Source organism: Macaca mulatta, chromosome 20, assembly GCF_049350105.2.
Source record: "Macaca mulatta isolate MMU2019108-1 chromosome 20, T2T-MMU8v2.0, whole genome shotgun sequence".
In the NCBI taxonomy this organism is placed as follows: Eukaryota; Metazoa; Chordata; class Mammalia; order Primates; family Cercopithecidae; genus Macaca; species Macaca mulatta.
The window spans coordinates 24,711,891-24,724,631 of record NC_133425.1 but is presented as its reverse complement, the minus strand read 5'-3'; the positions used below and the strand labels follow the sequence as shown (position 1 = coordinate 24,724,631).

The window sequence follows — 12,741 nt, the reverse complement described above, 5'->3', positions numbered from 1 at the left end:
ACTCCAGCCTGGGTGACAGGGTAAGATTCCACCTCAAAAAATGAATAAATAAATAAATAAGTTAATATATGTAAAACTCATAGAATAGTCCCTGCTATATAGTAAGCAAAATCTAAGAATTTGCTACCACTGCTTTAGAATTATGATTGAAATTATTATCATCCATGTAGTTTTGTCATCTTAAACTACTAATTAGAAAACAAGCTAAGCATGGTGGCTGATGCTTGTAGTCCCAGGGCTTTGGGACGCTGGGGTAGGAGAACTGCTTGAGGCCAGAAGTTTGAGACCAGCCTGGACAACACAGCAAGATCCCGTCTCTACCAAAAAAAAAAAAATTTAGCTGAGAATGGTGGTGTGCACCTACAGTCCTAACTAATGGGGAGACTAAGGTTGGGGGATCACTTGAGCCTGGAAGCTCAAGGCTGCAGTGAACTATGATAGCACCACTGCACTCCAGCCTGGGCGACAGAACAAGACCCTGTTTCTGGAGAAAAAAAAAAAAAAAAAAAGGAAAAGCAAACAATGTAAGGCATGTGAGCAATTAATACATGTTTGTGAAGTGCTGATCATTTTGTGTTTGTTAGGAAATTACTGAATTAACTTAAATGTTCATTATGCACCAGGTGAGGGTGGCGAGTGGGAGCAGAACCGGTTGAGGGACAGCTGTGGACAACATTTTGAAAACTGGCATATTCCCAGGCTTGCTCCAAAGTGACAAGATCTCTGGTCAGAATTCACTGAATCCATCATCTCTCATATGACGTTGAATAAACACTTGTTCAACAAAATACACAAAGTAAGGAAAGTGAAAGCAGCAGCATAAATCCGAAACGTGGAGTATGGACAGTGGAATTTGTTTCCCCAGATGTGGTTATCCTGAAAGCAAAGATAGGTCCCCAGGATTTATTCACATCAAAAGAAAAGACCAGTGAGGCCACCTTCCATTACATCCATCCATCAGGACGGAAGACAGAGTCTGAGGAGCGCTCCCAACTAAAGAGAGGGAAGGATGCAAAATCAACCAATCAAGAACCATCTACACAGGAACCTGGGCAGGAAGGGACCTGGGGAGGAGGTTGAGAGACCAAGAGCTAGCCCTAGATCTGTCCATAATTACGTGACACTGGGCAAGTCCCCTTATTGATCTTTTGTGTGATAAAATAAAAAAGAAAAGGAGATTTAAAAAAAAAAACTGACCAACCCGGGCAACATGGCAAAACCCTGTCTCTACAAAATAAATTTAAAAATTAACTGGGCGTGGTATGTGCACCTGTGATCTCAGCTACTTGGGAGGATGACCTGGCAGGATCATCTGAGCCCCAGGTCAAGGTTGCAGTGAGCCATGATTCCCACCACTGCACTCCAGCCTGGGTGATAGAGTGAGACCCTACCTCAAACAAACAAATAAACAAAAAGCAATACACAATAAAAACAGTGAGCATGTATCAGTGCTTATCATGCGATAAGCCACTGACAGCATCTCAGGAATCTCCATAATAATCTGGAGAGCGGGTATCATACTTTTTGTTGTTGTTGTTGTTTTTTGTTTTTTTGAGATAGAGTCTCAAGTCTGTCACCCAGGCTGGAGTACAATGGTATAGTCTCAGCTAACTGCAACCTCTGCCTCCCTGGTTCAAGCGATTCTCCTGCCTCAGCCTCCCATGTAGCTGGGATTACAGGCATCTGCCACCATGCCTGGCTAATTTTTGTATTTTTAGTAGAGACAGGGTTTCACCATGTTGGCCAGGCTGGTCTTGAACTCCTGATCTCAGGTGATCTGCCCACATCGGCCTCCCCAAAGTGCTGGGATCACAGGCGTGAGCCACCGTGCCCAGCCAAGAGTGGGTATTATTTCTTTAAAAACAAAGAACGGGGGCTCAGAGAGAGCAAAAAATAGCTGATGCTTACTTACAGCTGGGCAACACTGTCAGTGCTTTTGGATACATTAACTCATTTACATCTCACAACAATGCTATGAAGTAGGGACTATTATTTTCAGATGAAGAAACAGGCACAGAGGGACAGCCGGGCATGGTGGCTCACGCCTGTAAGCCCGGCACTTTGGGTGGCTGAGGCAGGCAGATCACCTGAGGTCATGAGTTTGAGACCAGCCTGGCCAACATGGTGAAACCCCATCTCTACTAAAAACACAAAATTAGCCGGATGTGATGGTGCACACCTGTAATCCCAGCTATTTGGAAGGCTGAGGCAGGGGAATGGCTTGAACCTGGGAGGTGGAGGTTGCAGAGAGCCAAGATCGCGCCATTGCACTCCAGCCTGGGCAATAAGAGTGAAACTCTGGCAAAGAAAAGAAAGAAAAGGAAAAGAAAGGGAAAGGGAAAGGGAAAGAAAAGAAAAAAAAAGAAACAGGCACAGAGGGGTTATGTAACTTGCCCAGGTCACACAGCAGGAATGCCCACCTCTGGAGCATGGACTCCCAATCACTAAGCTGTGCTACCTAAGGTCACATAGCTGAGAGCACAAGCCAGGGCCAGGATTCAACCCAAGCTGGGCTATTCCAAAGCTCTAAAACAGAACTTTTTCTGCAATAAATCAGAAGAAGTAAACAGGCAGCTGGTAAATCATACACAGTCATCTTAGAAACTAGAATATTTTACATTAAAATCCTACATTTCCAGCTTCTTTCAAAAATCAGTAGTTCTGGCAGCTCTAGGCTCACATGCCTACATGATAACAACTGGCTGTAAATGGACAGTGGCCACTCCCGTGAGGTGGGACATTGGTGCTCCAGTTCACCACAGTCCCCAAACCCTACACTACTACACCTGGCTGACTTCCTCCACTGGTACCACCTGCCTGTCCCTGACAGCATCTGAGTTGCTACCCCGAAATGCTGGTAGCCAAAATCCCCTTCCTCATGTTCTATGACTCCACGGTACATGTAATGATAAAAATAAGAACTTGAAAGACTTTTGTAAAGGCTAAGACAGAAGTTCCAATAACTCTGGCTAAAAGTCTGCAGGAGGTCAAGGGGTCAGGAGTACTAAGATTGCTGGTTGATGAATAAAGGAGATATGTGAGAGGCTGGAGGAAGAAGGAAAAGGATAAGGGAAGTTATCCGAAGGGTGCTGGGAGAGGGAAACCACCACAGGGGTCCTGTACAGAATCCAATTCTCCTGTGCTTCCTTTTACCTGTTCGTAGTTTATGAACATGGCTGCCTCAAAACTGCTGGCTGCCCACTTCAGGAGGTTTGCAGACTGCTCTGGAGTCATGTAAACCAGCACACATTCAGCTATCAGGAGTGTTGGCAATCTTAAGAGAAGAAAAAAAGGCACATAAATTTGTTATCATCAAGTCAGGACCCTCTAATCATACTGCAGTGCTGGTGGGGCAGTCCATGCCCCAGGGAAATCAGAAGGCCTGAGCGAGCACAGCCCCAGTCAGGGCAGAAATACTTGGGGAATACCATCACAATCCGAGCTTTCTACTGTGACAGGTGAGCAGTGAGCAATGATTTGGGTGGCAATGAAAACATGTTAAGCGTGTGTGGTGGACTGCAAAAACGGCTACAAGTTCTCCCCTGCTGCGCACTCACACCATGCCAACATAACACTGAGGCTTCTCCCATTTGAGAGGTGTTTATTCTTCTACCCCTGGAATCTAGGCTGGTCATGAAACTTTTGCTTTGGTCAACAGGACAGTAGCAAACATGATGCAAGCAGAAGTTTTAAAGTCACTTGCACATTGGTGCTTGCTCTCTTGCTGCACTTGGAAACCTGAAGGAACCCAAGCTAGCCTGCTATAGGAGGAGAAGGAACCATCTGAAGGAACCCAAGCTAGCCTGCTATAGGAGGAGAAGATCTGCGGAAGAGAAGGAGGCCTCCCAACTGACAGCCAGCCAGACCCTAGCTGGCCTGCCCACTATCCACATGATTGAACTCCAGGATATCAGCTAAACCCAACCCCAATCAGAACCATCCAGCTAAGCCCTGTCCAAACCGCAGAATAACCTCCAGCTAAGGAAGGCCAACCCAAACTGCAGAAGAACATCCAGCTAAGCCCAGCCTAAACTGCAGAACATCCAGCTAAGCCCAACAAGAAACTGGTTGAAAGAACATGGTATGCCCTACCCAATGGACTACTATGCAGCTCATAAGTATGATGTTTCAGGGACTGTGTTTATTGACACAAAAGCTATCCATGGTCCCCAGATTCAAGTGGCCTATCAGATGCTTCCCTGCACTTCTTCAAAGCAGATATCCCAGGAGTAACTAAACAGTCAAATGTCATTAGCTGTTTAATGTCTCTTTTCCTCACACAGCAATGTGTAAGCTGTTTTGTTCATGGCTCTATAGTGAGTACCGGTACCTCACAGAACCTCGATTATTTGCTAAATGAGTGAATAGACTAACAAACAAATGATTGTATGTGTACATATACACACATATATTTGATTTTTTTTTTTTTGAGACGGAGTCTCATTCTGTCACCAGGCTGGAGTGCAGTGGCGCAATCTCAGCTCACTGCAACTTCTGCCCCTTGAGTTCAAGCAATTCCCCTGCCTCAGCCTCCGAAGTAGCTGGGACTACAGGCACACACCACCACACCCAGCTAATTTTTGTATTTTTAGTAGAGACGACGTTTCTCCATGTTGGCCAGGATGGTCTCAATCTCTTGACCTCGTGATCTGCCTGTCTCAGCCTCCCAAAGTGCTGGGATTACAGGCGTGAGCCACCGTGCCCAGCCGATTCTTTTAAAAGTTCCAAAACTGGCTGGGTGCAATGGCACACACCTGTAATTCCAATACTTTGGGAGGCCAAGGCAGGCAGATTGCTTGGGCCCAGGAGTTCAAAGCAAGCCTGGGCAATATGGTGAAACCTTGTCTCTACAAAAATTAACTGGGTGTGGTGGTGCACGCCTGTGGTCCCAGCTACTCAGGAAGCTGAGGTGGGAGGATCACTTGAGCCTGGGAGATTCACGCTGCAGTAAGCACAGATCACGCCACTGCACTCCAGCCTGGGTGACAGAGTAAGACCCTGTCTCCAAACAAACAAAAAGTTCCAAAATTATACACATAGCATAATCACATTTTAAAGAAAAACATATATTTACAAATTTTGGGATAAAATTTATTAAGGTGGTTATCTCTAAGTATTGGGATTAGGAATTATTTTTATCTTCTCTTTGAGGAACCATCAAAATCATCAGCAACAATTAAAACTACAGAAATGAAGAGCTGGTTTGCTAGAGACTTCTTTGACAATTATCAACATTCTCAACCGCTAACACTTACAGGTGGGTTCTATTAGTATTCACATTCTCACTTTTTTTTTTTTTTTTTTGAGATGGAGTCTTGCTCTGTCGTCTAGGCTGCAGTGCGATGTCGTGATCTTGGCTCACTGCAATCTCCACCTCCTGGGTTCAAATGATTCTCCTGCCTCAGCTTCCTGAGTAGCTGGGGTCCAGGCGTCCACCACCACGCCTAACTAATTTTTTGTATTTTTAGTTGAGATGGGGCTTCAATATGCTGGCCACGCTGGTCTCAAACTCCTGACCTCAGGTGATCTGCCCACCTCGGCCTCCCAAAGTGCTGGGATTACAGGCATGAGACACCACGCCCAGCCTATAATTCACATTTTTCAGAAGAGGAAACAGATGCAGAGAAGTGAAGTTATCCAAGGTCATGGTCTAGTGCATGTTCCTGTCAGGATTCAAACCTGTGCAGCTGGACTCAGTTCCCAGACTCATGAACTACAAGGAACATTCTCCTTAGGCATATATGCAAGATCTTCTCAAGGGGACACCCACGAAAGTGGAACTGCTATATCCTATGGTACACATACTTACAATGTTACTCAATACTTTCAGATTGCTCCTCACAATGGTTGCACCAAGTTCACTTCCAGCAGTGGTGTATCATTCCCTATCCCCCATATCCTTGCCAACACTTGATACTGTCAGCTGTTACATTTTTGCCAACTTGGTGAGAGTAAAATAGAATTTCATCCGATTATCACTGATGCCCAATACCTGTTTCATATGATATTCAGTTTCTTCTTTGAACTGCCTGGTAATCTATCCTTTGCCCATTTTTCTATGAGGCTTTTAATGGTAGTTGTTCTTTATATATTCTGGACACCAATCTTTTCTTTATATGTCACAAACATGTTTCTATCCATACAATTATCTTCTCTCAAACTTTTATATGAAATTAGGCACCAATATTTTTACAAAGTAACACAGGTGATTCAGATGTAGAAACAGACTTGAAGAACAGTATTGCTTAAAAAATTTCAGAAAACTAGGCCAGGCGTGATGGCTTACAACTGTAATCTCAACACTTTGAGAGGCCAAGGCAGGCAGATCACCTGAGGTCAGGAGTTTGAGACCAGACTGACTACATGGAGAAACCCCATCTCTACTAAAAATACAAACTTAGCTGGGTGTGGTGGTGCATGCCTGTAATCCCAGCTATTTGGGAGGCTGAGGCAGGAGAATCACTTGAACCCGGGAGGTGGAGGTTGCGGTGAGCTGAGATTGTGCCACTGCATTCCAGCCTGGGCAACAAGAGCAAAATTCCACCTCAAAAAAAAAAAGATTTTTTTTTCAGAAAACTAGGTAGCAATGAAATAAAACTTACAGAATAAAAAATAAGAACATGAGTATCATGCTGCACTTCCGACTGGCCTTGTCTCATAATTAGCATAAAATCACAAATGTAAAAGAGGTTTTAAAAAAAAATCTCACTGTGTATTCATGTTACATTTCTTTAGTTTCTCTTCCAGTTCAGACAGGTCTCGGAGATCGGCTCCAATAACGGCATATCTCTTTGAATCCAGTATGTGTCCATCTGCAAATGCAATCAGAGGCTATAATTTTAATGAATATGTCTTTTCCAAAGTTATAGTAGCCTTATGGTTTTTCCCTACTATAAAAATACACGCATCATTGTTAAAAAAAAAAAAAATAGGTAAGAGGAGGGTAAAAATTATCCAAAATCGTATCTTCCGAAGATAACTATTCGTGTTTTGGTGTGTAACATTTCAGCATTTTGCCCTATGTGCTTAAGTTATTGAACACAACAAAAACACATTCTCCCTCTCATGCACATGGTGGGCGCGCACGCACACACACACACACACACACCCTGAATAGAGAAAAGAAAATGGGACCACCCAATATGTGGTTTGAAAACTGCTTTTCCTACATAACAACAGCATCAGGGACATCCTTCTGTACAATGATTTCATAGCATTCCACTGACTGGATAAAACATAACTTATTTAGCCAATCCCTCACTATGAGATGTGGTATTCCTGAGTTTTCCCCATCTAGGCATTGCAAGCATCCTTGTATATACATCATGAAGCATCTGTCCAGTTATTTCTTTAAAGTACATAGTATGAGCAGAATTAAGAGATCAGAGGGTAGCCAGGCGTGGTGGCTCAAGCCTGTAATCCCAGCACTTTCGGAGGCCAAGCTGGGCAGATCACGAGGTCAGGAGATTGAGACCATCCTGGCTAACACAGTGAAACCCCGCCTCTACTAAAAATACAAAAAATAAAAATAAAAATTAGCCGGGTATGGTGGCAGGCGACCTATAGTCCCAGCTACTCTGGAGGCTGAGGCAGGAGAAGGGCATGAACCTGGGAGGTGGAGCTTGCAGTGAGCCGAGATTGCACCACTGCACTCCAGCCTGGGCAACGGAGAGACTCCATCTCAAAAAAAAAAAAAAAAAAAAAAAAAGAGATCAGATGGTAAGCCTATTTAAATATGGGGACCCATTAGCAGGCTGCTTTCTAAATGTTATGCCCATTTGTGTTATGTTTTTAAAAAGACAATTTATGTACTAATGTATTCACAAATAAAATGACAGCATTTGCTTTGAAAGACTCCAGCAGAGGTAGGATGAAATGATATCTATAGTGATCCTCAGGCTTCAGTGGTCATCAGAATCAGCTGGGTGGCTTGCTAAACCACAGACTGATAGGCTCCACCCCAAGTTTCTGATTCACTACATCTTCCACTAGCGGAAACTGACATTTCTAGCGGCTGGGCGCGGTGGCTCATGCCTGTAATCCCAACACTTTGGGAGGCCGAGGCGGGCAGATCGCGAGGTCAGGAGATCAAGACCATCCTGGCCAAGATGGTGAAACCCCATCTCTACTAAAAATACAAAAATTAGCTGGGTGTGGTGGCGCACACCTGTAATCCCAGCTACTTGGGAGGCTGAGGCAGAAGAATGGCTTGAACCTTGGAAGCGGAGGTTGCAGTGAGCCAAGATCATGCCACTGCACTCCAGCCTGGTGACAAAGCAAGACTCTGTCTCAAAAGAAAAAAAAAAAAATTTTACATTTCTAGTAAGTTCCCAGATGCTACTGATGCTTAGTCTGAGGACTTACACTCTTGGAATGACTGCTACAAATAAAATGAGACAGTTAAGTGATGGGTACATGGAGGTTCATGAACCTAGTCACAACGTATTTGCGTACACTTCACATTTTTTTAAATTAAAAGTTAAGGCCAGGCGCAGTGGCTCATGCCTGTAATCCCAGCACCTGGGGAGGCTGAGACGGGCTGATCACCTGAGGTCAGGAGTTCGAGATCAGCCTGGCCATCACGGCGAAATTCTGTCTCTACTAAAAATAAAAAAAAAATTACCCAGGTGCGGTGGTGCACACGCCTGTAATTCCAGCTACTCGGGAGGCTGAGGCAGGAGAATCAGTTGAACCTGGGAGGCGGAGGTTGCAATGAGCCAAGATTGTGCCACTGCACTCCAGCCTGGGCAACAGAGTGAGACTCCGTCTCAGAAAAATAAAAATAAAAAAATAAAAGTTAACAAATTTTTTTTAAAGAAAGAAAATTGCTTGATTTTATTATTCACTCAACTTCAGACATTATTCATTCAACTTCCTTGAGGATACAAACCATGGCAGGAGCTGAAACATCAACAGCTACCCATACTACTGCTAATAATTCAGGTTCTCTTGGTTCTGAGAACTTCAGCAAAAAATGCTGAAAAGGCTAACCTACAACATGTAAGTAGTTTCTCATTTATTATCTTGATAACTTCACTTGGCTGATTCAAATACATATGGCTACACACCATAAGCTAAAGAAATACCTCCTAAGAGCCTGTTAGATGTCAGGAAAGCAATAAAGGGCAAGCAGGGAACCCGAAGTCGGCCCTAGGGTGCCAGGAATCAGGAAAGTAATATAAAGAATATGGCATGTGGCTGGGCATGGTGGCTCACGCCTATAATCCCAACAACTTGGGAGGCCCAAGTAGGAGGACGACTTGAATGAGGAGTTCAAGACCACCCTGGGCAACATAGCAAGACTGTCTATACAAAAAAATTTTTAAACACTAGCTAGATGTGGTGGCATATGCCTGTAGTCCCAGCTACTCTGGAGGCTGAGGTGTGATGGCTTGAGCCCAGGAGTTCAAGGCTTTCAGTTAGCTATGATCTTGCCACTGCACTCCAGTCTGGGCAACAGAACAAAGACCTTGTCTCTACCAAATAAAAGAATATGAAGGTAGTTGTCTACCCTATTACGAAAATAATTCCAAAATGCCTGCATAACTTCTTGCAAATAACAAATATATTAATAATAAGCACATTCGAAATGAGTTTTTCCGTCCCTGGCCAAAAAACAACAAATACACCAGAATATTAACACATGAAGTCTAGTACCATGTAGTTCAGGGGAGACCTCTCTTACATTAGGATCTAATGTTAACATGTAAAGCATAAATCACACATCATCATGATTATTCTTGTAAGCTGTACACAAGGTACATCTGAGCTGAAGGGAGTCAGTGACTTGAGGCTCACCCGCCACTCTGCAGTGGCCCAGCTGTATGTGGTGGCACACTGGCATACCACATGGGAAGCACTGGACAAGAGGACCTTAAGATCCCTTTAAATGACAGAATTTGATGACTTGAGTAACACACACCAGCATCACATGATTCAGTTGCTCTTCTTAAGTCAGGGGCTACTCAAGTTGTGGGGAAATAACAGGTCCATTATCTGTCCCTGAAGGATGCCTTACCATTATTTTGCAGGGAACTGAATGTATTTGTGGAGGATAGGCTCAGAGCAAGTTTCAAAGGAGTTTCATAATTCTGGGAAAATAAGGCCATTTGTACAAAGTCTAGCACTGGCAAGAGGCCACGAGAACAGAAAAAATCCTTATCTGTCTGGAATGCTTCTGAGAGCTGGTGGGAAAGGTAACTCGCTTGCCAAAATGAGATCCACAATCCCTTCTTTTCCTATATTCTATTTCATAAGATAAAAATGTAAGGCAACTGAAAACATTTTGTGTGATACTTACAGAAGAACTTTCTAAAGAAACAGACCGGCCGGGCACAGTGGCTCATGCCTGTAATCCTAGCGCTTTGGGAGGCCAATGCCGGTGGATCACCTGAGATCAGGAGTTCAAGACCAGCCTGGCCAACATGGCAAAACCCCATCCCTGCTAAAAATACACAAATCAGCTGGGTATGGTGGCAGGCACCTGTTATTCCAGCTACTCAGGAGGCTGAGGCAGGAAGAATCGCTTGAACCTGGGAGGTGAAGGTTGCAGTGAGCCTAGATCGCACCGCTTCACTGCAGCCTGGGTGAAAGAGCAAGACTCTGTCTCAAAAAAAAAAAAAAGACCGACCATACTTACTCAACTCTGAGAAAGTCAATTAACATTGATTTAAAACCTCTATATTGCTACTAGCAGTTCTTTCTGTGATCAATACTACTTTAGAGGATTGATTTCTAAGAGGGTTAAGAGGGAAGAGAAGCCCTGAAAATATAAGATCATAATATGATTTAAAAACTTAAGAACCAATTTATACACAGCCAGAATGAAAAGACGGTTGTGAAAATCCCAACTACTCAGGCTTGGTCATTATTAAATTAAAGCAGTGGTTCTCCAACAGGCCAACTTTGCCACTAGCGAACATCTGGCAATGTCTGGAGACACCTTTTGGTTGTCACAACCAGAGGGTGCCATTGGCATCCAGTGGGCAGAGGCCAGGGATGCTGGTAAACATCCTACAATGTACAGAACAGTCCTACACTACAGAATTATCCAACCCAAGTGTCAAGAGTGCCGAGGTTGTGAAACCCCGCATTAAAGTTACACACAAAAACCCAAAGGCCATTCGTTGATATCCAATTGTTAAAAATCCCTAAATAGTCCCAATTATTCTCTGATAGGGAAACTTAACATGCTGTGGCTTTTATCCAGAACATAGTATCCAAAATAAAAACTCGCTTTGGAGTGAATTTGCAGTTATACGGGCTTTGGTCTCAAACAGCCCTAATGTCAAATTTCATGTGAGTAAGCTGGGCACTGTGGCTCACGCCTGTAATCACAGCACTTTGGGAGGCTAAGGCGGGAAGATTGCTTGAGTCCAGGAGTTCAAGACCAGCCTGGGCAACACGGCGATACCCTACCTCTACAAAAAATACAAAAATTAGCTGGGTGTGGTGACGCACACCTGTAGTCCCAGCTACTTGGGAGGCTGAAGCGGGAGAACTGATTGAGCCTGGGAGGTCGAGGCTGCACTGAGCTGTGATTGCATCACTGTACTTCAACCTGGGCAACAGAATGAGGCCGTCTCTAAAAAAAATTTCACGTGACTCTGGGAAAGTCACATAATCACTTGAGACTACCTTTCTTTTAATCATAAAACGTGAACAATGCCAGTCTTAGAAGACTGTGGTTAGGATTCAAGGAAATGGTAAAGTGATGATACTGTGGTACCATGGGTGGAATGGGAAATTCACCAGGGCAGAGAGGAATATTTTAAATTTTTCAGGGGAACACAGAGATACTACTCAACATCCGTCAGGCATAAGTAAGCGACTAGCTCAAGGCCATCACAGTTTCAACATCAGATTGCTCTGTATCCTTGCAAAGCTAAGTGTTCGGATGCTGCTGTGGTTAAAAAGCAAGTACCAGGCTGGCACACGGTGGCTCATGCCTGCCTGTAATCCCAGCACTTTGGGAGGCCGAGACAGGTGAATTGCTCAAGACCAGCTCGAGACCAGCCTGGCCAACACGATAAAACCCCACCTCTACTAAAAATACAAAACTAGTCAGGCATGGTGGTGCACACCTGTAATCCGAGCTACTTGAGAGGCTGAGGCACGAGAATTGCCTGAACCCAGGAGGCGGAGGTTGCAGTGAGCTGAGTGTGTACCACTGCACTCCAGCCTGGGTGACATGTCAGAGCAAGACTCCTTCTCAAAAAAAAAAGTACGTATTGTGCCAATGTGAATGTGGAACAGGGGTGGTGTCTAATCTGATTCCAAGGTGAAGCTGTAAAGTACCCTACAGGGCACGCATCCCAGTAAGCAATTCTGGGTGCTTACGAATGAAGTAAAAATGGTATTTTTCTTTCCCTGTATGTGTACTTTTTTTTCAAATGACTAATAAGTTGTTAGGACATAAATACTTCGGCTGTTTAAACCCAGCTAATCAAAAAGAATTGCTGAGTGTGTTTTTTGGCTCAGGAGTACTATGAAAACATTATTGAGACAAATTACTGGGAAGCAAGAAAGGTGGGGACCCCTTGGCCTAGCCCAATGCTTGCTACACAGCAGAGGTCTTCTGTGAAGACAACCACAAGTGATTAAATCCAGGCAGGTGCTGAAATGAGCCCAGCTGAGAAGTTCCACCTGAATGAACCCAACCCAAAGAATTGTAAGCTAAACAGACGGCTGTTGTTTTAAGCCACATGCTATGCAGCAGTTTGTTACAGTGCACAAACTAAT

General features: G+C 44.1%; 1 protein-coding gene across 14 annotated transcripts in view; it reads right to left on the bottom strand.

The window, feature by feature from the left end:
* Positions 1-12,741, bottom strand: part of LCMT1 (leucine carboxyl methyltransferase 1) — an 80,030-nt gene that overhangs the window by 20,255 nt on the left and 47,034 nt on the right. For 12 of the 14 annotated variants that reach the window (XR_013410855.1, XR_013410853.1, XR_003725283.2 and 9 more), the window contains 2 exon segments: positions 6,710-6,812; positions 3,154-3,274 (listed from right to left, as the gene is read on the bottom strand). Coding sequence is in view for 9 of the 14 variants with exons in the window: in NM_001260979.1 (NP_001247908.1) it covers positions 3,154-3,274; positions 6,710-6,812 (224 nt within the window). In the remaining 5 variants the exon portion in view is untranslated. 14 annotated transcript variants of the gene reach the window in all.